The sequence below is a fragment of the Actinia tenebrosa genome, unplaced genomic scaffold (genome assembly GCF_029948245.1).
Source record: "Actinia tenebrosa isolate PJP-AT-01 unplaced genomic scaffold, QUT_ActTen_1.0 PGA_scaffold17__23_contigs__length_9995812, whole genome shotgun sequence".
In the NCBI taxonomy this organism is placed as follows: Eukaryota; Metazoa; Cnidaria; class Anthozoa; order Actiniaria; family Actiniidae; genus Actinia; species Actinia tenebrosa.
In genome coordinates this window covers 8,119,028-8,142,457 of record NW_028292577.1, presented here as the reverse complement: position 1 = coordinate 8,142,457, position 23,430 = coordinate 8,119,028, and the positions used below count along the sequence as shown (strand labels likewise).

At 37.9% G+C, this 23,430-nt stretch overlaps 2 protein-coding genes across 3 annotated transcripts; one reads left to right on the top strand and one right to left on the bottom strand.

Annotated features, from left to right (window-relative positions):
* Positions 1-61: 61 nt before the first annotated feature.
* On the bottom strand, positions 62-23,430 carry LOC116291162 (VPS35 endosomal protein-sorting factor-like). Of its 2 annotated transcripts, none has more exons than XM_031698286.2 (37): positions 23,390-23,430; positions 22,019-22,109; positions 20,958-21,140; positions 20,473-20,601; positions 19,931-19,961; positions 16,716-16,789; positions 16,353-16,421; positions 16,152-16,211; positions 15,635-15,719; positions 15,022-15,099; positions 14,072-14,168; positions 13,892-13,939; positions 13,373-13,466; positions 12,561-12,638; positions 11,725-11,770; positions 11,191-11,267; positions 10,949-10,995; positions 10,034-10,090; positions 9,730-9,784; positions 9,468-9,548; positions 9,035-9,070; positions 8,413-8,466; positions 8,054-8,134; positions 7,389-7,451; positions 6,869-6,954; positions 6,195-6,275; positions 5,878-5,941; positions 5,064-5,162; positions 4,788-4,865; positions 4,287-4,401; positions 3,920-3,976; positions 3,234-3,316; positions 2,590-2,727; positions 2,391-2,418; positions 2,012-2,130; positions 1,221-1,367; positions 62-495 (listed from the first exon to the last, which is right to left on the bottom strand). In XM_031698286.2, the coding sequence occupies exons 1-37, from the start codon at positions 23,404-23,406 to the stop codon at positions 400-402; spliced, it is 2,922 nt and encodes a 973-aa protein (XP_031554146.2). In that variant the 5' UTR covers positions 23,407-23,430; the 3' UTR covers positions 62-399. The 2 variants fall into 2 exon arrangements, with proteins under 2 accessions (XP_031554146.2, XP_031554147.2); XM_031698287.2 differs by having other exon boundaries at positions 22,034-22,109; positions 23,390-23,412.
* LOC116297627 (uncharacterized) lies at positions 17,150-18,717 on the top strand. The gene is made up of 3 exons (XM_031705887.2): positions 17,150-17,755; positions 17,838-17,996; positions 18,066-18,717. The coding sequence occupies exons 1-3, from the start codon at positions 17,723-17,725 to the stop codon at positions 18,591-18,593; spliced, it is 720 nt and encodes a 239-aa protein (XP_031561747.2). The 5' UTR covers positions 17,150-17,722; the 3' UTR covers positions 18,594-18,717.

Genomic DNA, 23,430 nt, shown 5'->3' with positions numbered 1-23,430 from the left:
GACCAGAGGGAACGTTACCATGGGGATTTTTAAGGTGGCTCGCAAGGAATGGATATCAACATTTATGAATCATTCATTTTTATTGAGATTTCGTACTGAAAATTTGATTCAATTTCACCAACAAGACTCTACAGTATAGTGAAATGGAAGCTTATGAGTTTGCTTCACACTGTTTTTGCATCATCTAATATAATTTTTGTTGAAAAATTTTAATGAAAAATGTCTTTTTTTCAATTGTCGCTTTTCACATTTCTTCTTGTTCATCTAGTAATAGACTAAGACATTTATTAATATTGGTAAAAGTCTAATAAATCAGTCTATTATGCATTATCAATTGTACAATAAAATGGTATTAATGGTAATGGGGTATTATAAAGGTGATTTTGATGATGATATTTTTTATGTTCTTGACTGAAGATGCATCCTTTTTGCTAATTCTGTAAATTCAGAAAAGCCTGCATTTCCCTTGCTTTGTACATAATCCAAGGTACGGACCTAAAACAAAACATTAAATCAACTTATTAAGCCACTTGCTTGTCCTAGTATTTAAGGTGGCTCAACTCCATTGCAAGGACAGGTTCATCCCAACCCCCTAAACCAAAAAATGTTTTCTTTTTACAAAAAGATTTTTGCATAAAAACTCATATTGGTGGTTTAAACCTCCTAGCCAAAATCCTGGATTCCTCCTGCATTGGCAGAGAGCATGTCGAACTCCCCTATGCTTTTTTATATTCTTTTTCCAACCCCCTTGTCCATTTCCAACCCCTTCACAACTCTACTCCTTTCTCTCTTCAAAGTTTCCACAGGAAACCCAAGGCTTCTTCCTTCTGTTTTTTTTTTTTTTTTTCATTCAGGAAAATCTGTCGGTAGGGAATATATGATGCTTAATCTCCCTTTTTTCCCCCAACCCCCTTGTGTATTTCCAACCCCTTCAAAAGCCTCTTCTTCTCTCTGTTCAAAGTTTACGAGGAAACCCAAGTCTTCTTGCTTACCTCCATTCAGGAAACTCCGTCAGCATCCTTACTTTTCCCTTCTCCCTTCTCCCACCCCCTTGCCTGTTTTCAACCCCTTAAACACACTCTCCTCTTCTCTCTGTACAAAGTTTCCACAGTAAATGCAAGGCTTCTCTCTCTGCTCATCTCCTTTCCAACCCAGCATGTACCCCTTTAAAAAAGTTACTTCAAATAAATATTGTTATTCCAACTCAGTGGTTATACTACCATGTATTTGGTCCCACCAAATCCATGTTTCTGAGCAAGATTCCATAGATTGATAGCTAAAGCAGCAAGGTCAGGATTGCCGATGTCAGCATGGCAGATCATGCGATTGAAGAATCCTAGAGCAATGGCTGCCTGTCGCTTCAGATCCTGAAACAGAAATTATTATATAATATATTACTTATATATAATATATATTAATATATTAATTCAATGGAAATATCTGATTTAATAGACATCTTTAGCTTGGGCAATATGTTTTCCCATTTTTCAGATTCTGTTTGAGTTGAATCCATATTCATGTGTCTTCTCATATGGAATCATTAAACAAAGAAATATTATTCTAGAGAATGACACATGGTCTGAAATGGGAAAACATTATGCTCAAGCTAAAGAGATCTATTGTTTTCATTTTTGCTGGTACACAAAATCTCCAAAACAAAGTATTGCATTATAATAATAATAATAATAGGAGGTTCTTATATAGCGCATTTATACAATGTCTCAATGCGCTTTACATTTATGACCAGTGGAGGACTTTACGGGCTGCATATTAAAGTGCTATCCTGTATTATTTTGTTCTTCTCTATCCTTCTCGTCTCTAGTGATAGAAGAAGATGCATGTTCCGAAAAAATGGTGGAAAGATGGTGGCAAAGTATTAGCTTGCTAATGAGAGTGCATTATCTTCCATTCTCCATGCAATGTAAGGACATTAGTTATCAGTGAAAAAATAAATGATCAGAAGGTATATTTGATAGGTTTTTTTGCATTGTCATTAGACTAAGTAACGTACCTCATGGGAGGTAAGTGTCTTCAGGTGGTCAAACACAGTCTGGATGAGGGTACTGACTATCTTACAGACCTCTGTTACAAACTTCACGTCACATCCATATAACTTGTCGTTGGAATCCACTGAAATAAGGAAGAGTTCATAAATACAAGGGTTCAACCCAGGTGGGGGAATTAACCGAGCGAACGAACCTAACAACCGATCGATCGAATGAAGGAAGGACCGGAAAAGGAAAGAAACAATTAAAGGGAGAAATGAAGGCAATGTAAGAAAGACAGGGAGGAAGAGGAAGGTAGAAAGAAACGAACTGAAAAACTAGCGTCGATGTCAAGAATGGGCCAAAAAGAAAAGACTTGTAAAAAATAACCATAATAGAATTTACCTTTATCGATGTGATATAGATAACTTTCCTGTAAAAAAAGAGAAAAATTAGTTGATAATGATAGAGCGCAATTTTCGTATGCCTGCCTTGCCGCGACCGTGATATTTTCTAGAATTTTGATTGGCTGATTTTTTTCTCGCGCAATGTGATTGGTCTGGCAGTTTCGTGACATTGGCAGTGCTCGTCAATACCCTCTCACCTGACAAAGGGCTGACAGAAGCCCAACAGCATTCAAGTATAACGTCATCTTCGCATCACTATTGAGTTCCCACGTGTACTCCTGGATAACGTTAAGTAGACCACGTGCTAGATACAGCACTCCCTGATCGGGGGAATCCTACAACGACGAAAGATAATCAAGGTAGTCGATAAGAACTATGGGTCAATGCAATGATTTTATCCACAGGATCCCATATGAGATTAATTCAGCGATGCGCAAGATTAGCGCAGAGGTTTCCTAGTTTGATTATCAGGCTATTCCTTTACGTCCTGTTTTACACTATTGTTTTCGGCCATTGAATTGTTCGCTGGTTCTTCTTTCGCTCATCCTTTCATTGTTTTTCTTCTTTCTTTCTCTTCATCCTTCTCTATTCTTATGGAATAAGTTCTTTCTTGCTTCCTCCTCTCCTCTCCTCTCCTCTCCTCTCGCTCGTTCCCTCCTTCCTACCTTTTTTTCTTCTTTTATCCTCCTTTCTTTTTTCCTTTTTTTCATGCCCTTCTTTCATCCCCGGTTTCACTTATATCCTTACCCTCTATTTTTAAGGACATATCTTATAAAATTTTAGATAAGAGCAAACAAACTATTAAATATTTCAAAGACTTTCAGGTCTATTGCTTGCTCACCGGTACGACTAAAAGAGTTGACAGGAACTGGTTCAGGAAGTTCAGAAGGTAAGGTTCAGATGCTTTTGTCTTGTGATCCACCTCTGCCATGGGGAAAAAAACTTTGAATGTCAAGAAGTAAAAATCAAAAAAAACCAAGGTAGCCCACCATATGCCAAGTAAAAGCCTTCTTAAAAAACCTTTAAATCTAATCGATAGCCTGAAGCAAGGGCTAGGCTGATCAAGTGTTATGCTAACTCACAGGTCGAATTGGAATTAAGTAGTGATGTTTTTTGCGTAGTGAGGAAAACCGGAGAACCCGGAGAAAAACCCTGGCATCAAAGGAGAGTCCTTACAAACTCTACTTTACACACTTGATACCTAGTCCACTAATCAAACCCGAGACTCCAGACGTGATAGGCGAATGCACTTCCACTATGCCACCCTTGATTCTCCCTCTGGCTCGGGTTACAAAACAAACGAATTCTCCATAGTATTAGCCATTCTGAGGTTGAGGGGAAAACTGGGTCGAGTTGCCACTGCAGTGCATTGTGGGGCTGTTTTAGGGGACAAAATAGATGCCATCTTGGAAATATGTTCAGAAAAACAGCCCCACAATGCACTGCAATGCAAACTCGCTCCAGTTTTCCCCTCAACCTCAGAATGGCTAACATACAGTGGTACTCTTGCAGTCATTTCAGTATTACCTATAGTCTTCGGTACCTCTGGTATAAGACTTATTGCTGCTTTAAAGAAAGCATCCGCTAAAAGGGAATGAAAGTAAACAGTCAGGTTCCACTGTACATCATAAAGCACTCAGATACTCGGTTCAATTATTGTACGCAACGACACGAAACTGTACCTCTGAAAATTTTACGCGCAACAAGTTTCAACATGTGGAGACGAGTTACACTGTTGCTGACAATTGATGGTTTAGACTATAACCCATTAACGAGCTCGCAAAAGTCTTTTGTTTTTCACGCTATATCCACAAGTTTATCAAAAAGGTCGCCTCCCTCGATACCCCACTGAGTGCGTACTTGTCATTATCAGTTTATCGTGTATAGTATGTACCTTGACTAAGAGCCTGGTTTGCCATGGCTACCTTTCCAGAGAACAGGTACAACTGTAGCCGAGTAAAAAAATCCATGATGGATGGAATGGTGATAAAACTGTATGCAGCACAGGCCTGTAAAACCACACAAAAGAAATGAATGAATGAATGGGTGGGTGGATGGATGGATGGCTTCCCATCGTATTTAAGTAATTCATCCAAATAGACCCTTTGCAGTACGTCGGAATGCAGCTCAATTTGGAGGATATAACAATGAGTTTGCAATTCTTAGGAGATTGAAATTCTTTTCTATTAGCCTCCAAATTGAGCTGCTTTGGCTTCACATGCAAGGGGTCTATAGCAACGCTAGTTACGGCCACGGTAGAACTACGATTGTGCCGTATTGTGTTCCACGCATACGAAACCGCTCTACCTATCAAAACGTTTGCCGTGTACCAGATGTAATTGTTGCTCACATCTCGCTATGAAGCTAGCTTCTTAACAGTGGCATCGCTACTTACCCTGACAAAAGAAGCAGTCTTTCTTGAATGATTTCCATTGACTATAGCTCTTGTTTGTAAAGCCAGCAAGTTAACTCTCTATCAGCAGACATAAAGATTAATATTGACTATGTCAGTAGAAAATGTTTTTTACCACAAATGTATTTTTTAGCTACGCCTCGTGAGTACATAACATCTTGAGCAACTGTTGACGTCATATTGTAGTAAGTACGAAGATCTACCACCCTAAACCATTGGAAATTTGTTAAGTTTAAGGTACCAAGTGGTTCTTCTTACCTGGACAAGCATGACAAGGACAGGATCAAGGTTGGAGAAGGATGCTCGAGCATCAACATAGAAATCCAACTGCTTCTCGAAATCACGACCGAAGTCAGCCTTCAGAAAGAATAAATTCCAGTGATGACTTGATAGAAATTAACGGCGATGATGACACTGATGGTAATGGTGATGATGATGATGATGATGATGGTGATGGCGATGATGATGGTGATGGTGGCGATGACTGATGATGGTGGTGATAACACTTATCATGATGAGGTTAATGTTTGATGGTGATGACGAAGGCGATGGCAATGATGATGGTAATAGTGATCAATGACTGATGGTGGCGATGACTGATGATGGTGAAGATGAGACTGATCATGTTGATGAGGTTAATGTTTGATGGTAATATAATCAATAATGATGGTAATGGCGATTGTAATGATGGTGATCGACGATGGTGATGGCGATGATGATGGTTATGGTGATCGATAATGGAAATAGTAATAATAAAAATAACCAATTTTATTCGCATTATAGCGCAAAAAAAGAGGTAAGAGGATATTCCTACCAAAAATATATCCTAAGATCGAACTGGAATTTACAATTTGATTTTTGCGTTGGGAGGAAAATCACAGAGCCCATAGAAAAACCCTCGAAGCACAGGAGAGAACCAACAAACAACTCTACTCACATACAACACCGAGCCCAGCGGGACTTGAGCCTGGGTCGCATTGGTGAGAGGAGACTCATTTGCTGCACAAGCCACAGGTGCTTCGCTGTAATGGAGATCGCGATGGCGATAACAAGTGGATAGTAACACCCATACCTTTCTGAGATAACCACTGATAAGGTTCCCAATGACTCTCCTTTCGTCCTCCAGAGTTAGGGCACTAAGAGTAAATAAAGAAATATAGTAAAATGTTGTCTGTCTGATAAAGGTACTGAAAGCAGAAGCTTGTGCTTAGAGAACTTCGATCATCTTGCAGGATTAAGATGGCACTGTCAGAAATGAATTCCTTTTAGTTTTCTAATGCCTTCCAGTCTCAGAGTCGTAAAGCAAAGTCTGTACTGATGTCCTTGCTACCAACAGGATTTTTAGACAATAACCAGGCAACATTGTCTCTTGTTAGAGCCCAAACTTACTTGACAGAATCATGAAGTGTCTTGCAGACAAACATCAAGGCATTCTGCACCACTGGGTCATTGGTTGGTTCAAGCTGGTACCTAAAATAAACCGCATATTGATATTCTATAGAGCATATTGGTATCAAGGGTGGATCCAGGGGGAGGGTCGGGGGGTCGCGACCCCCCTGTCATTCCTGAGGTTGAATGGGCTTCTTGTGGTAAAAATGCGACTGGGATTCCTTTGCCCACAAAATTTACCCCTGAGACCCCCCTTCAAAAAAAAAACCTGGATCCGCCCTTGGGTATTCACAACTCTTATACAATGATTAGAAATATCAAACCCTGAAACAATCGGCTCTGGTTGATCAAGGTTAACCCAGAGATCGAATTTAAATTTAGCTTGTTAGGTTTTACGGAGGAAGGAAAACCTGAGAACCCGGAAACAAACCCTCCAATTAAGGGAGAGAACTAGAGACTCCAGAGGTGATGATTCCCTAGATAACAAGTTGGCTAGCATTTGATTGTCTTATTTAAGGGGCAAGCGAAGTTATGCAAGGTATTGATAGGCGATAATAATAATGGAAGATAGGCGATACTCCTAGCATCTTTCTATGGATAGTTACATGTGTTGCAAAACAGCAACTGTAAGGGCAGGACAAATCTATTATTGCACTAACTAGTACAGTACTTACTTTACAAATGCTTCCATAATCATCTTATATGCATCCACTTTGACTGACTCTTTCTGGAACATGTCAAGGAATGGCAAAAATTTGTCCTATAAGAGAAAAAAAACAAAATAATGTTTACATTTAGCGTAAATTTCGTACTGTCTAAAATCGAAAATCTGGTTGAAACAGCACAGCTTCTTGGCTGATCTAAGTCACAGCAAGGACGTTTCACAGATCGAACCCTGAAACAACCTCTGGGCTGATCAAGGTCAGGGCACGGCTAAATCACAGATCGAAATGGAATTTAACTCATAAGGTTTTACGGAGGAATTTTAATTGTATCAATCAATTTGGCTGTTTGCGCTTAAATAATGTCCTCGTATTCAGGGGGGGGCATGTCTATCCCCTACACCCGCGACTGTTTTAGAGGTAACAATAAAGTATGATGGATGACACGAGAATTGGTGGCAGATTGTTAAAGGCATATGACTACCATACTTATTGATAAGTAGCTATCTTTAATAAATACTACACACATTACCATAGAAACGAGGGCCGAGAAATCGTGCATATGTGAAAGAAGCTTTGAGATAACCGTCAGCAACTGAAAAACAAAGAAAACACGACGGTGTTGGCATCAATCAGCTGAATGAATCTCATAAATCTCATCATCCTTCAAGGGACAAACATTCCATCCCCCTCCCCCTCCCCATACACAATCATCCATGTGCAACAGGGATGGCGGAGCAGTTTTTTGATTGGAGGGGCTCAATAGTGACATTGTATGGCAAGGTGGGGGGGCTGAGTTTAGTGAAAATGTATTAAATCACAAAAAGTGGGGGGCTAAAGTCCTCCCAGACCCCCAGTTCCGCCGTCCCTATGTAATAGTCCCCTTCACAGTTCCCTGCGCCATCTTGAAAGGTAGTTGGGCCTTTGCATCGCAGCGAGATGAACGGTGAGCTGGCAATGATAGAAACATCTGAATAATTGTCTAAGGTGTTAAAAAAGGTCTCTATCATTGCAAGCTTACCATTCGTCTTGCTTCGATGCGAAGGCATGGCTACCTTTGAAGATGGCATAGGGAACTGTGAAGGGGACTATTCCATGATAGAAACTTGCCATTCAGCTTGGAAATATTCCACACGAGACCGGAAGTGACGTTTATTGTTTGCGACGTATATACCTGGTTTTGTAACTGTATCCTACCTGAGGGTAAAAGTGTTCAAATGCTCTGTCTGGTGTCATGTGTTTCATGATGTCACCCAGCATTGTGTTGACTTCACGTTTCTGAATTCAAAAATCATTAACAATAATTAGCTATAGATCATTTTTTTAAAAAGATTGTAGAATGTGGTGAGTGATGATAAGTGTGGCTATAGACCCTTTTACCTTGAGTGTAATGTTTTGCCTATTTCAGGCCACATGTCATTCCCTAGAGTATCATTTCTTTGTTTTACTGTTGCACATGAGGAGACACATGAATATGGATACCACTCAAACAAAGAATCATATTCTTAAGAGAATAATAGGTGGACATTACGCGGGTGTAATAATCTGATATTTACCGTGAAATGTTTGCAAGGATACTCCACCCATATTTCTGCACAGCTGATGTATTCCTGCGGTAACAACACATGATAAGACATGACAAATAAAAGATGTTTGTAGTCAAGCTAGGCCACAAGTCAATGCACTGTATTACTGAACTATCTCAGAAAAGATAGAAGAGGTCTATTGATCCATAAAAGTTACAAAAAGGAATACTATGTTCAGACATGTAGGCAAGGTATTTCTGCTGGGCACAGTTGCACAAAGGGAAAGTGCTATCTGATGGATAAATCCTAATCCAGTGGATGAGTCGAGGCTGTTATCCAATAAATTTATCCACTGGATAAGATTTATCTATCAGGGCCTGGTTGTACGAAGCCTGGATAGCACTATCCGGTGGATAAGTCCTTATCCAGTGAATAAGTTGATACTGTTTTCCAATAAATTTATCCTCTGAATAAGATCTATCCATCAGATAGCGCTATCCAGGCTTCGTACAACCGGGCCCAGATAGTGCTATCCACTCTTCGTACAACCGGCCCCTTGATTCATGACTTGACTGATATGGAGGCCTTCTAAAGGGACTAGGGGTTTGAACCTAATGAGAACTCTGGAAAAAAGTGAATTTTCCTGTCTCACCTCTGGATTCTTCAGCTTCATGACAACCTTCCAGACCTTCAGGGAAAAAATAATCGAAAAAAAGGGAAAGACTTATTAGTAGAACAGAAGTCCCCCCCTGGATAAACCAGGGGGGATTAAGCATGCTTATAGTGTCCGTACTCTAGTTCCTGGAAGTGGTTGTCAAAGTTACTGCGATTTTCAACAATACATGAAAAGTATTTTTTCTCCTGGATCAACCAAATCAATGACCAACTTTACTATTCCCAACATAATGATCACAACTGAGATAATAAAACATGAATATTCTACACAAAATCATGGGTAAACCTTTCAGCGAGTAATATAAAATTGAAAACTGAAGTAAAAAATCATGAAGAACTCAATTTTAATTAAATGATTGTACTGTAACTAAAGAGTGTGGACCAGTGTGTACTGGTAGCAGATTAATTACCTCACTAAGTATTGCTAGTTTTTGGTCCTCTGGTGGGTCACAGATGATTAGATTGAGACCAAGAGAACGATACAGATGATGCTAGTGGGGGGAAAAAGGATAAAAAGTTTTAGTGTTGGAAGCATCAAGATTAGGTTCCTTTGGCAGAAAAGATCACTGATCTGCCTTGCTTACTTACACAAGATCTCTTCAGGTACTTGTCAGATGCACATTGCTTTAACTTGTTATTACATCCAAAATATTTACAAATAGGAAAACATACCTTAGGAAAACCAGCTTCTTCACAGTTTCTTATGAGTTCAGTAAACTGGAGTGCCCTGTAATGGAACAAGAATATGATTTCAACTCAACAAAATCTTGTATAAAATTTCTTAATGATTCCACTGGAATTCATCACTTTTAACAGTGGAAAAAATGAAAACTTTATCAAATCCCGATCAAATTGGAATTTAGCTTAATAGATTTTGCAGAGGGAGGAAACTAAAAAACCCAGCAATAAAACCTCAAACAAGAGAGAGACCTAACAAAGGTTAGTGACGTCACTTATCAGAATGATCATTGATTACCTTTCAGAGATAAACTGGGGCTTGAATGCCAAGATGACTGAGTTTAACAGCAGAGCACTATATAAACAAGATTATGGTCATTTGATATAACACGAGGAATTATTTATAACTGGTGATGGTGATGGTGATGTTGATGATCATAATGCCTATGATTAGATGACGACCATAATTATGATGATGATGATGATGATGGTGATGATGATGGTGATGATGATGATGGTGATGATGATGATGAAGATGTTGTGTCTGTTGATGATGAGAATGGTGATGGTGATGATGATGAAGATGATGGTGATGATCATAATGCCTATGATTAGATGACGACCATAATTATAATGATGAATGTGAAGATGTTGTGTCTGTTGATGATGAGAATGGTGATGGTGATGATGATGAAGATGATGGTGATGATCATAATGCCTATGATTAGATGACGACCATAATTATGATGATGATGATGATGATGATGGTGATGGTGGTGATGATGATGGTGAAGATGATGGTGATGATCATAATGCCTATGATTAGATGACGACCATAATTATGATGATGATGATGATGATGATGATGATGGTGATGGTGGTGATGATGATGGTGAAGATGTTGTGTCTGTTGATGATGAGAATGGTGATGGTGATGATGATGAAGATGATGGTGATGATCATAATGCCTATGATTAGATGACGACCATAATTATGATGATGAATGTGAAGATGTTGTTTTTGTTGATGATGAGAATGGTGATGGTGATGATGATTTTGTTAATGTTGTCATTGATGATGATGATGATGCTGTTTTTGATGATGATGATGTTGGTGATGTTGTTCTTTTTGATAGCAATGATCATCTTGTTGATGCTATTGATGATAATTCATGATGATGATGATTAAGGTCGTGCTTCCTGATAGTTCGAACCTGTTGCATTCCTTCTTGCATCTGTTTAGAATGTCTGTTAGGATGGACTGTAAGGACAAGAGCATATTATACAATTATTTTCAGCAGTATGCCATAACAGTATCAAATTAGAGCATGGCACTGGAATTGCAAGGGCACGGGTTCAAATCCCGTTCAAGACTTTTTCAAAAATTTTCCTTAGTCTTTCAATTTGCAGCTGCATAAGTTGCTTCATATCAGGGCTACTTTGCCTTATTGTTTACCTCTGAAGACTTGTGTGCCACACACTGTAAGATCCAGTCCAATGCCGGTGGATATAGATGTAAATACTGCTGCATCTCTGTACCACAATACAAAATAGATAGATATTGTTAGAAAGGAGGATGAGGTTACTATGTAACATGCCACAGGGCTCAATAACAGATGGTAAGTGGGCAGTCATGATAACCTGCCAAATTAGTTTTAGCTTGGTCATACCTCCCTTGCGGCTCAACATTACTGGTCAAAATGACCAGCAAGGCAAAGATTTGAATGGACTTATTCCAATTCTGGGTTGACATTGTCCAGTGTCTGACCGTTATTTTTAGCCCTGTGCCATATTTAATTGACAGCATTAACAGTTGTCAAGCTTTTGTAGGTAAGGCTGTAAGGTTGAAGAAAACAACAACAACAACAACCATACTCTTACCAAACGTTTTTCAAAAAATAAACCACATGAAAAATCTTTATGTCAATGAACTATAATAAATAACTTAAAGTAAAAATAATAACTTGGAAAAAGAAAAGAAAATACTTACCAAGTCTTTGAACAGCTAAAATATTTTGAACTGTATCACTTTGTAGCTATAGAAGGAAAATAAAGTTAGAAGTTACCACCGTTTTGATTGCTAAGTGCTTATTGAGACAGTGGTCACAACATGGATTCAATCGGGCAATCACAACTGTCAATCAAATAAATATATTTTTAGTAGTTTCCGATAGACTTTCTCATACAGTCTCCATGTATTTTTATGTACTTTAAAAATGTATATGATTTCAAGATGGTAGTCTATTGCTTGCCAGATCACCATGTCATGACTGTTATCTGACTATCAGCACATAGTTGATAGTCAGATAACTGCTGTTGCTGTGGTAACCAGTCAATTCGCCCACGGACCAACTCGCCCACGCCAAGTCACCCATGCATAAAATCATCCTTCATACGTTTGCCAACTCGCCCACGCCAAGTCCGTTATGGCATATAAAAAGTTCACGTTTTGAAGTCTTGAGCTTAAGATTCAAGTAAGGTAAATCACCAACTACTTTAACTTAGTCTTAACATACGGTAACATATTTCTTAAAGTGATTCTAAACGTGGGTGAATTGGCGTGGGCGAGTTGGCAAACGTATGAACAATGATATTATGCGTGGGGGACTTGGAGTGGGTGAGTTGGTCCATGGGCGAATTTACTGTAATGATGATGATGATTGTGTAATGGTGTTGGCCAATTTGATTTTGATGATGTTGGTGATGATGATGATGATATTTATGGTAGCAATGATAACAGTGGCAAAAAGATAGCATGGGATGAATTACTTGTAAAAAAGAATAAATTATTTAAGACAATCTAATCTCACTGGAAGGTAATGATACCTGTTGGTAGCAAGTGATGAAGCTGTAGAGATTCTCAATCAGATGTTCCTTTACATTTGGAGCCACAAGAATACCAACCTTGAAAAATAATTATGTTACAATTATTCAAAGTTAATTTTCCTTAGAAAACTCATTAATAATTCATGAAGAAAACACAATAGAAATCATGACCATGAAGGTGATTTTATATCGGATATAGATTCATCTTCATTTCCATAAACTTTAACTTGGATTTTCTCTATCAAACTTGGTTCATTTCGTAAAGAATTCTGTACCATATGAGAACATACATCATGAGTTTTCTAAGCCGTTTAATAAACTCGCAGATCGTGTCTTATCGGGTCTAAAACCACTCGGCTGCGCCTCGTGTCTTATACCTGATAAAGCACTCTTGCTCGTTTTTTAAACAGTACATAAAACATTTAAAAAATCCCCTTTTCAATATCTTATTTAAGCTCATATTTATTATTATTTGACTTAAGCTATGGTAAAGAAAGGAAACTGGTGACAGAAAACTTTTGCAGATCATGAAATATATATTATGTATTCTAAGTAATGTGCTGTCCAAAAGGGTGCATTCTAAATTGCTAAGCAAACAAGTATCAATTATTTTACAATAACAAAAACGATAAAAACGTCTTATTTTTAGTGATCAAAACAACCAACGGAAAGAGTGCACGCTCGTTGACGTCAACTTTATCTGTCTGTCCTCTTATTGATGATAAAAATTAACCAGTGCGTGAGAAATTCGTAAGTTATTGTAAAAATTACCATTGCCAGAGGTGCATCTAATATAATTTTAAAGTGCTTACTCTACAGATGTAACAGCGAGCATAGGCTGCAACCAGAGGATCTCCAATACCTCTGATCATCTTAGTGAGTCGGACTAAAGCTTGTGAAAATTCTCTAAAAATAAAATCCAACGTTATTATTAACTAGACGCTTTGAGATCGCATACTCAGGCAACAATAGGAGTTACTGATGCAGACTGTTTTTTGGGACTTCTTAAAAAAAAACGCAAGCAAAGCCTGTGGCTACTGTTTTTTAAGACCAATGGCATCACATGAAGCCCATACAAGCGTTGAGAGCTGGTCCAGCAATGTATGTCTGACATGGTCAAATATTTGTAAAGTTATAACAGTTTTTCATGTGGTCACTTGACTGGTGATGTCATATCTCACATGATTGTCACTGTGTGTAAGAAATGTCCAGCAATGTATGTCTGTCCAAGTTTGACTGACAGTGGTGCTCCTCTGGATGAAAATCTTTCATAAACAGTAATGTAATCCATGGTAATGGCTATAGAATTAAATATGACAAAAATTTATTACCCTTGAGTAAGAAAATTGTAGCTCTTTAGAATAGCTGTCTCCACATAACTACACTTTGAGTCAAGGCTGAGTAACTTTTTTTTCTTTGCTTCATCGTATATGAATATATAAGAGTTTATCGATCTCATTTAAACTGAGAGTAAACGATTAAAAAATTAAGGAGTCCTTAACAAAGGATACAATCTTGGTATGAGTTCCCTGATAGAAGCAATCTTGAAAAACCAGTTACGACATGTTTCTTTGGCAGAATCTGGGACTTGGTCAGGTGTGAAGTTTTCTAAAAAAAAATATGAAACACAATATAATTATGATGTTTTACCCAATATATTATAATGAAATTAATGATGAAAAAACTGAAAACTGAAGTTGCTATCAGGATACTTTTGACCTCAATCCCTAATCAGACAAACACTGAGGGTCTTAAAATATAATTGACAGAAGGAGAATTGCTGCCTTTGTAACGGCAATGCACATCTACAAATGATCGGACCTTCACATGGCTTGAATGACCACCTAAAATACTGTATATGACAGTCCTGTCTCTCTACACTTTAACATTACTAACCAACATCAGAGGGATGTAAAAGGATGACTGAGAAAGTAATATTAAACCCTGGCATTGACCACCCTCTGTGTCTGCAGTACCTCACCTAACCACAATCTAATAAATTTTGAATATATCATGATTATATGAAAAAGGGTGGTATCATTTTCATTTTTCATCACTGAAAGAAAAGATTGGTAGTCGAGTCAAGATTTCATTTCTCAGTGCTAGGTTTATAGATAATTTCATCTAAATATTTCCAAGCTTTCAGCCATATTGGCCATCTTCAGGGACAGGTTGTACAAAGGCTGGATAGTGCTATCCAACAAATAAATTATTATCTAGTGTATAAGTCAATGCTGTTATCCAATACATTTATCCACTGGATACGATGTATCGGTCGGATAGCACTATCCACCTTTCGTACAACCAGGCCCAGGGCTACATGAAATAACTTACGACTGCGTGACCAACCAAGTTATTTCATGTAGCCCTGAAGCTGGCCAAAATGGCCGAAAGCTTGGCAATAAAATAAAATAATCATGAGTAGTGGATATGGGATTGGTAGTTCTTATTGTGAGCTCACCAGGAAGCATAACTGGAACATTACTGCCAGGATTAAATACACTGGACTTCCTGAAAAGACGCTCATACACCAGCTTTCCTGAAGAAAAAATGTCATTTAGTTATTTATCCTTTCATCGTTCCTTCATTTATTCATTCAGTCAGTCAGTCTCATTAAGTCAGTCTCATTCATTCAGTCAGTCAGTCAATCTTATTCATTCACTCATTTAGTCATTTATTCATTAATCCATTCATTTATTCACTCATTCAGTCAGTCAGCAAGCCAGTAGGTCGGTTGGTCAGCCAGTCATTTAGTCAGTCAGCCAGTAGGTTGGTTGGTCAGCCAGTCAGTTGGTCGTTCAGTCATTCACTCATTTAGTCAGTCAGCCAGTAGGTCAATTGGTAAGCCAGTCAGAGAGTTAATCAGTCAGCCAGTAGGTCGGTTGGTCAGCCAGTCATTTAGTCAGTCAGCCAGTAGGTGGGTTGGTCAGCGAGTCAGTTGGTCATTCACTCATTCAGTCAGTCAGCCAGTAGGTCAATTGGTAAGCCAGTCAGAGAGTTAATCAGTCAGCCAGTAGGTCAGTTGGTTGGTTGGTCAAAATGATACACATAGAGTGGCTGATAAATATACTAACCAAATGTATCAAGGATATCTGTGACTAAGACAAACTTGCTGGGATAGAACTGAATCACTGACACATCTGCAAGCAGCTTAGCACACTGCAAAAACAATGAACAAATATAATATGGACAAAAATTAACAAATCATCATTCCCTTCCTCCTCAAGACCTAACATGCTTAATTCCAACATGATCTGTGAGTTAGCCATGCCCTTTGTTCAGACCAGAGGTTGTTGCAGGGTATCAATGAGATTTGAAGGCTTTTTACCCAAGGCATGCACATACACAAATGTATTCTGGAAATTCATTTATAGAGTCTGTGATTTCTTTGCACTAATGTAGGTAATAATTACTATTATACAGTACTATACAATAGACCCCTTGGATGTGAGGTCAATCTGGGGGACGAAATGATGAAAAGAATGTACATGAAAAATGTTTCCAAATCTCAAGAGAAGAAAACTTAATTGTTTTGACTTTAGGGAAATAGGTCGAGGGGTCTATAACTATATCTTAAGAAATACTAAATACCTGAATTGCAATTTTCAATGCCTTGACTCGCTGATCACTTTCCCATGCCGAGATTAAAGCCTGAAATGAATAGTAAAACATGTTATTGAAATAATCATGACAGCGTTGTTGTATTTAAAACTTTCATACATCCATTATCTTATCATCAGTTAGAACTCTAATAAAATTCAGTGATTATAAAATATATATTTTCTATTTTACCTGATTTAATTCCTCAATCCTTTTCACGTAGTCCTGCTGACTGAGGTTAAGCATTTCCTTCACTGATCCCTAGAAAATAACAGTAATAATTATATTTGTTATAAATCTTATTCATTAAGATTTAATTACAAAATCATATTGTGTAGTTCCAGAAAATATTCATACCACCTCCACAGAGGGAATTTGTAAAACAATCCCCTTACCCCCAGGAACCTCCAAGTTTCTTCAACATAAACTGTCAGTAATGTACTGTAGTTCTTTCTCTGACCTCCCTCCCCACCAGAAATTGCAATTTCCTCCATGGGTGGGGTATGGATATTGTCTGGAACTGCACATTAAATTTTAGGCTCAGTATTTTTTTACCTCCTCAAAATCATCTAGCTGCTCCAACCGATGCTTAACTTTATCAGCTACTGTTGTCTGCTGCTTAATGACGACTAAAAAGTACAGCAAAAAGTTAATATTCAGCAACTTACTTCTTTTTTCTTCATTCCTAAACCCTAGACATGGCCATAGCCAAGAATTCACACTTGAGGGAGAGGGGGGGGGGGGGGATAACACCAAGGGTATCCGATTATTTCGCCTACGCATCATTTCGCCTACCGAAGTTCGCCTACGCTTTATTCGTTTCGCCTACCAAAGTTTACTTAGCTATAATTACACTGTTTCTTTTCGATTTCCGAATAAATGTTTGTTTGTTCACACTATCTTTAGGAGGGGTTTTAATGAAATATTATGAGAGAAACATAAGAGAACGTCGCGAATGACTACAAGACTTCGTGACAACAAACCCGTGACTAACAACAGTGTACTTCGATCGACAACTCGTGCTCGTCAAACCATTAGATTTTCGAATAAATCTTTGTTCCCTCACCAAAATCTTTATCAAAAACACGAATATCTTATCTTTAGGAGGGGTTTTAATGAAATATTATGAGAGAAACATAAGAGAACGTCGAGAATGACTACAAGACTTCGTGACAACAAACCCGTGACTAACAACAGTGTACTTCGATCGACAACTCGTGCTCGTCAAACCATTAGATTTTCGAATAAATCTTTGTTCCCTCACCAAAATCTTTATCAAAAACACGAATATCTTATCTTTAGGAAGGTTTTTAATGAAATATCTAGGAGAGAAACATAAGAGAACGTCGCGAATGACTACAAGACAGACGCGAACGTCTTATTGTTTGTGAGAACAATCCTGTAAGACTCGTTAAAGGTGTGACTCAACCTCTGCTTGATTTCAATAGGCAGATTTCAATGCGTTGTTAACCTATTGTCGGCCATTCACTCAGCTCCTATCCATAAATGCCTTCGTCAAATCCGGCGACAACGCAAAACAGCTTCCCCTGGTTTTTGTTGTTATGTCGGGAAAGAAGAAGAAGGATTACAAAAAGGTATATCAGATTGTGAAACACAAACATGACAAATATCGTCAATGATTGACTCCAACTAAACATATTTCTTTTTTTATTGTAGGTTTTACAAGAAATTATCGGCCTTTTGCCACAGGAGCCATCTGTACGAAAAGTTACACTAGATTTTGAAAAAGCAGTATGGGCAGCCCTGAAGATTGTTTTACCAGAAGTAGAGCTTCAAGGATGTGCGTTCCACTGGACGCAGGCTATATGGAGAAAGGTAAAAGTGAAATCATAGTAATGCGATATTTTTGAGATAGATTTACTTATTATTCTTTTGTTTTTACAGATACAAGAACTTGGTCTTCAGCCCGCATACCAGCAAAACGAACTTATCTACAAGTACTTGAAAAAGATCATGGCCCTTCCTTTCCTGCCCCATAACGAGATTCCTCGCCAGTTTTATAGACTGCAGACGCGAGCTAACGGAAGAACCCTACAAGAACTATGCCAGTATGTGGACGATCAGTGGATATCTTCGACCATCCACGAACCCAAAGAGTGGAGTGTTTTTGGTCAGCCTATTAGGACCAATAATGACCTTGAAGGATGGCATCATGCTTTGAACCGGCGGGCCGGGAGAAGTCACCTTCCCTTTTATGAGTTAGTTGAGCTACTCCATAACGAAGCTAGGGTATGTGAACTCAGCGTCAAGTTGATCAGCAGTGGCAAGCTCAAGCGAATTCAAAAGAGAAAGTATCGAAATCTACAAAGGAAAATATTTGACTTATGGGAGAAATTTGAAAGTAATGAAAAATCAGCGGTCCAACTGTTGAAAGCCTGCTCTGCCCTGAATGGCCCCTCTAGAAGTCAATAAACCCATATAGATATTATATCTATATAAGGAATATTTTAGAAATAAACTTAATACATTTGATAAATGTCAATAATCAAAATTTTGTAAAGAATCTTCGATAATAAAATTGGTTAGTTATTACAAATTGAGTTGATTATCGACTGCCTGTGTATAATAATGAATGGAATGTAAGCACGAGTTGTCGATCGAACTATTTTGTTGTCACGAAGTCTTGTAGTCATTCGCGACGTTCTCTTATGTTTCTCTCCTAGATATTTCGTTAAAAACCTTCCTAAAGATAAGATATTCGTGTTTTTGATAAAGATTTTGGTGAGGGAACAAAGATTTATTCGAAAATCTAATGGTTTGACGAGCACGAGTTGTCGATTGAACTACACTGTTGTTAGTCACGGGTTTGTTGTCACGAAGTCTTGTAGTCATTCGCGACGTTCTCTTATGTTTCTCTCCTAGATATTTCATTAAAAACCTTCCTAAAGATAAGATATTCGTGTTTTTGATAAAGATTTTGGTGAGGGAACAAAGATTTATTCGAAAATCTAATGGTTTGACGAGCACGAGTTGTCGATCGAAGTACACTGTTGTTAGTCACGGGTTTGTTGTCACGAAGTCTTGTAGTCATTCGCGACGTTCTCTTATGTTTCTCTCATAATATTTCATTAAAACCCCTCCTAAAGATAGTGTGAACAAACAAACATTTATTCGGAAATCGAAAAGAAACAGTGTAATTATAGCTAAGTAAACTTTGGTAGGCGAAACGAATAAAGCGTAGGCGAACTTCGGTAGGCGAAATGATGCGTAGGCGAAATAATCGTGAAGCACACCAAGTCACCACTAATAACACCTATTCTTAAAAACCTGCATTGGCTTCCTGTCTCATAACAAATTATTTTCAACATCCTTCTTTTGACCTTCAAGTGCCTCCATGGCCTTGCTCCTGATTATCTCTCTGGCCTCGCCAAGTTGTACCAGCCTGGCTGTTCCCTGGGGTCTTCTTCAAACTTTCTTCTTCATACTCAAAAATCAAGAACTTCTACATTTGGAAACAGATGCTTTATTCTAACTGCAGCTGTACCTTGGAATAATCTACCTGATGCTATAAAGTACTCCAACTATGTTCCTACCTTTAAATCTGCACTCAAAACTTTCCTGTTTAACAGGACTTTATGAACTACACATCTTTTTTTTATTTATTGTTGTACATGTAACCCGTGCTGCTTGTTTGCTCCTTTCGTAAAACGTCAGTCATGGGGATATTTTTAAAATATCAAGGTAGGTAAATCATAATTTTAAGGTTGTTTATATGCTTTTAATTAATTCATTTTCAGTTCAGAACTTACTTTTGTCTTTATCTGATGAAGACAAGAAGCTCTGCAAAAATATATATATATATATTAAAATATTTATTTAAAAGCATTAAACTGGATTAACCATGTTATGTTGATGAAAACTCACAATTATGGTTTCTATCAATGAATTACCCTATTGCCATGGCATGAAAGGACTTTTTAAAACCTTGCTAGTGTAAGTTTTGTTCTCATTAGCAAAAATTTCAAAGTCACTAGCGATCGGACGCTGTGAATAACGAGCTTTACTTGATGCGGGTTCTAAACATTTCAGTCCTTCAATTTCTGGACTGTGGTCATACTTGCAAAACTTAGCTAGTTAAATTTTTTGTCACTAGCTAAATACAAAATTTCACCCCCATTTTTCGAGTTTGCAAGCTTTAATTTCATGCCCTTACCTGCATGAAATTTTCATAACTATTAATTTCACAATTTTGCAAGTTAAACATTTTGTGATTTTACAAAAATATATATATTCATAAATATAATAGGGTATATGACATTAATAGATAATACTGACTAATATTAATACTTACAGTTGTGATAGAGAGTTTCTCAGATGTGGTATACTTGGTCAATATACTGCTTCTCTTACTGGACCATGGTTCAAATGTGTCATGGTCAAATTCTCCCATTCCTGACTCTTCACCTTTCAGCGATGCCACCTATATAATTATTCAACAAATGGGAATGCCAAAAGGCAGTCATGAGTACCACTAAGCCCTTTCTCCACTTATTACTGTTCAAGCACTCACAGTGAGCTGGCAAGTACTCGTTTAATCACTGTTTAATCTCCAATTCTCCCAACTGTACAGCCAATTTCAATAAGTTTTTCCAAATTTTCTTCACTCCAGTCTTTCATTGTGCCGAGTACTTGTTTAACATGTGATATATGTACACAATTTGTGATTGGCTAAAATTAAAAGTGTACTTGTGTACTAAGTGTACTAAGTGTACTTATAGTTCAAAATTTTCTACTTATACAATAACCCTACTGAGCAATGCACAAGTCAGATCTTACCCTCTCCCTCATGGGGCCAGATGTTGGAGTCTTCTTGCTTGCAGTTTGCTCAGCCATGAACATAGACAGAGGGTCCAGGCCATCAAATGCATCCCCTTGACTTGTGATAGACAATGGATCGACTGGCTTGGGGGCATCCTCTTGTTTTGAAGCTCCAGGAGTTTTCTGGCCTTTGTCAACAGTCTTATTTAAATAAGGAAGGGATAAAGGTTAAACATACAGTGACCGTTCTTTTCCTTTGACATACTGTATATCTTACTCAACAGCAGCAGGGCTTAAAATAACGGCCAGACATCAGTCAATGTCCAGCCAAAATTAGGACTTGTCCGGTCAAATCTTTGCCTTGCTGGTCATTGTGACCAGTATTGATTAGCCAGAAATGTGATATGACTAAGCTACATGTAAAACTAATTTGGCCTGCGATCATTACTGGCAATGATTGGCTATTATTTTAAGCCCTGAGCAAGAACTCAAATTATATACAGTGGATTCAGGTTGCGTGTTTAATGTCGTTGTTTATCGTAATCATTGTGATAGTTTAATTTTTTATGGTGTCATGCAGAATGCCAGACTTTTCTAGGTAGCTCGGAACATTTTGGGCTGTTAAGGATTATTGTTATCAGCCGAACATTTTCTAGCTACCTAGAACTTCAGGCATTCTGCATGACAACATGCAACTATTGCAGTGCAATAATGGCATCAAACTATACCGTTGAACAATCAACCTGAATCCTCTAAAGTTGCAATCTCATGAATATAGTTTTCCAGATTGATAATCAATCAGAATATCAAATGTTTATTCTTAAAGACCCATTGCCACTTACCGTGATGCACCGCGGTCACAGATGAATTTCGTGGTCCAATTAAACAATAACTTCATATTAAATCCTTTTCCGACATAGCACTAAGGCACAATAATGATTCTTTTACATTCTTTTAAGAGTTTATTCAAAAGGTTGGAATTGTTTTTTCAGTGGTGACACGATTCAAAATGTAAACAAACTGTGATGCATCACGGTATGTGGCAATGGGTCTTTAAGTCACATAAGAAAAAAACTTACAATGATTTGTCCAACTTTGAGTGGATGCTCCTTCACTTCTTCAGCAGGAAATGCAGTTTTCTCTTTATCATAGCGCCGCTGCCTGGCAACCCTGAAAATGACAGATTGCATTTCATAATTAATGACTGTCATAAATCAAGCTTTCTGATTGGTTTGGGGCATGTGCATAATGAGAGCAAACAGCACACACTTTCTATTTCTTCATTGGTATCCATAAAACAGGTACTTACTTTTGTTTTATGAAACAAAAAAAACCTGCTTGTTGTGTTAAACTAATCAAACAGCTTCTTTTTGCACTTCATTTAGTAAGCAATAACTTTAAAAGTGATGTAAGTATGAAAGTAATGTGCACTTCTTGAGGGCTTTTGCTGCTTTGTAAGTGGAATATCATTTTACTATATTGTTCGTTTGCACATGACGTCAAAGCCCCCATCTTAGATGAATTTAACAAAAGACTTGTCAACAAATTATTTTGTTATATCATCCAACATGGCCAACGTGTCTTTTGTTATTTCACTCCCCTGGGAATAATTGATAAATCAGCAGTAGAAAGAAAAAATCTGTTGTAGTCTTCAATGATGTTTTCAAACATTTTTGTGCACTAAAAAAGGGAGGATCAAAAATAATTGTGTAACAGATACTCGTAACCTTTTTTGTTAGACACTTGTCAATTAATATTTTTATTGCAAGGGGAGGGGGGATCACTAAAATTTGAGTTCTCTATGAAAGGGGGACCAAAAAAAATTGAGCATCACATTTCTCATTTCTACCAGCCCCTTCCCCCCTCCCTGTAAATTATGACCGGTCCCTTACACTTCTTCGCAAAGTTTGCTACGCATGCAGATGGCTTCAGCAACGTACCTCGCTCCTTTCATTAATAAAGCAAAGTTCCTGACCAAACAGAGCTTGCATACTATCTTAGCTGTATAGTAAACATCTATAAAACACTTGGGAATCGTTACAACACTGGAGAACACTCCCCTGACACTTGAGGATTGCCTTACATGTAATTGTTATCGGCAACAAGCATGACAGTTTAATATATTTAACGTAACATGCACCCCAAGAGTGTATCCTGAATATAATTCCTTCATGCCTTTACGATATTTTGATAAGGATTAGTGGACATTTTTGAAGGGAAGGTCCTCATTCGAGCAAAGAAATTCTCTTCCTGTTTCAAGATCTTCAAAACCTTCCGGCCCCCCTCAATAATAAACAAAAATATGCCCTATTCACGAGACGTAAAGTACAAAAACTCCCCAAAAAGCTTAAGATCGATACATAGACTTTCCGTCTAGCGCTAGAAATGTGATTTAAAGTGTCTGTTTTAGACGCCCTGAGGCTTGAAGTATAGAGAACTACATTACTCACCATTCTTGAGCAGCCATTTTGTTGTGCCGAGGAACCGCACA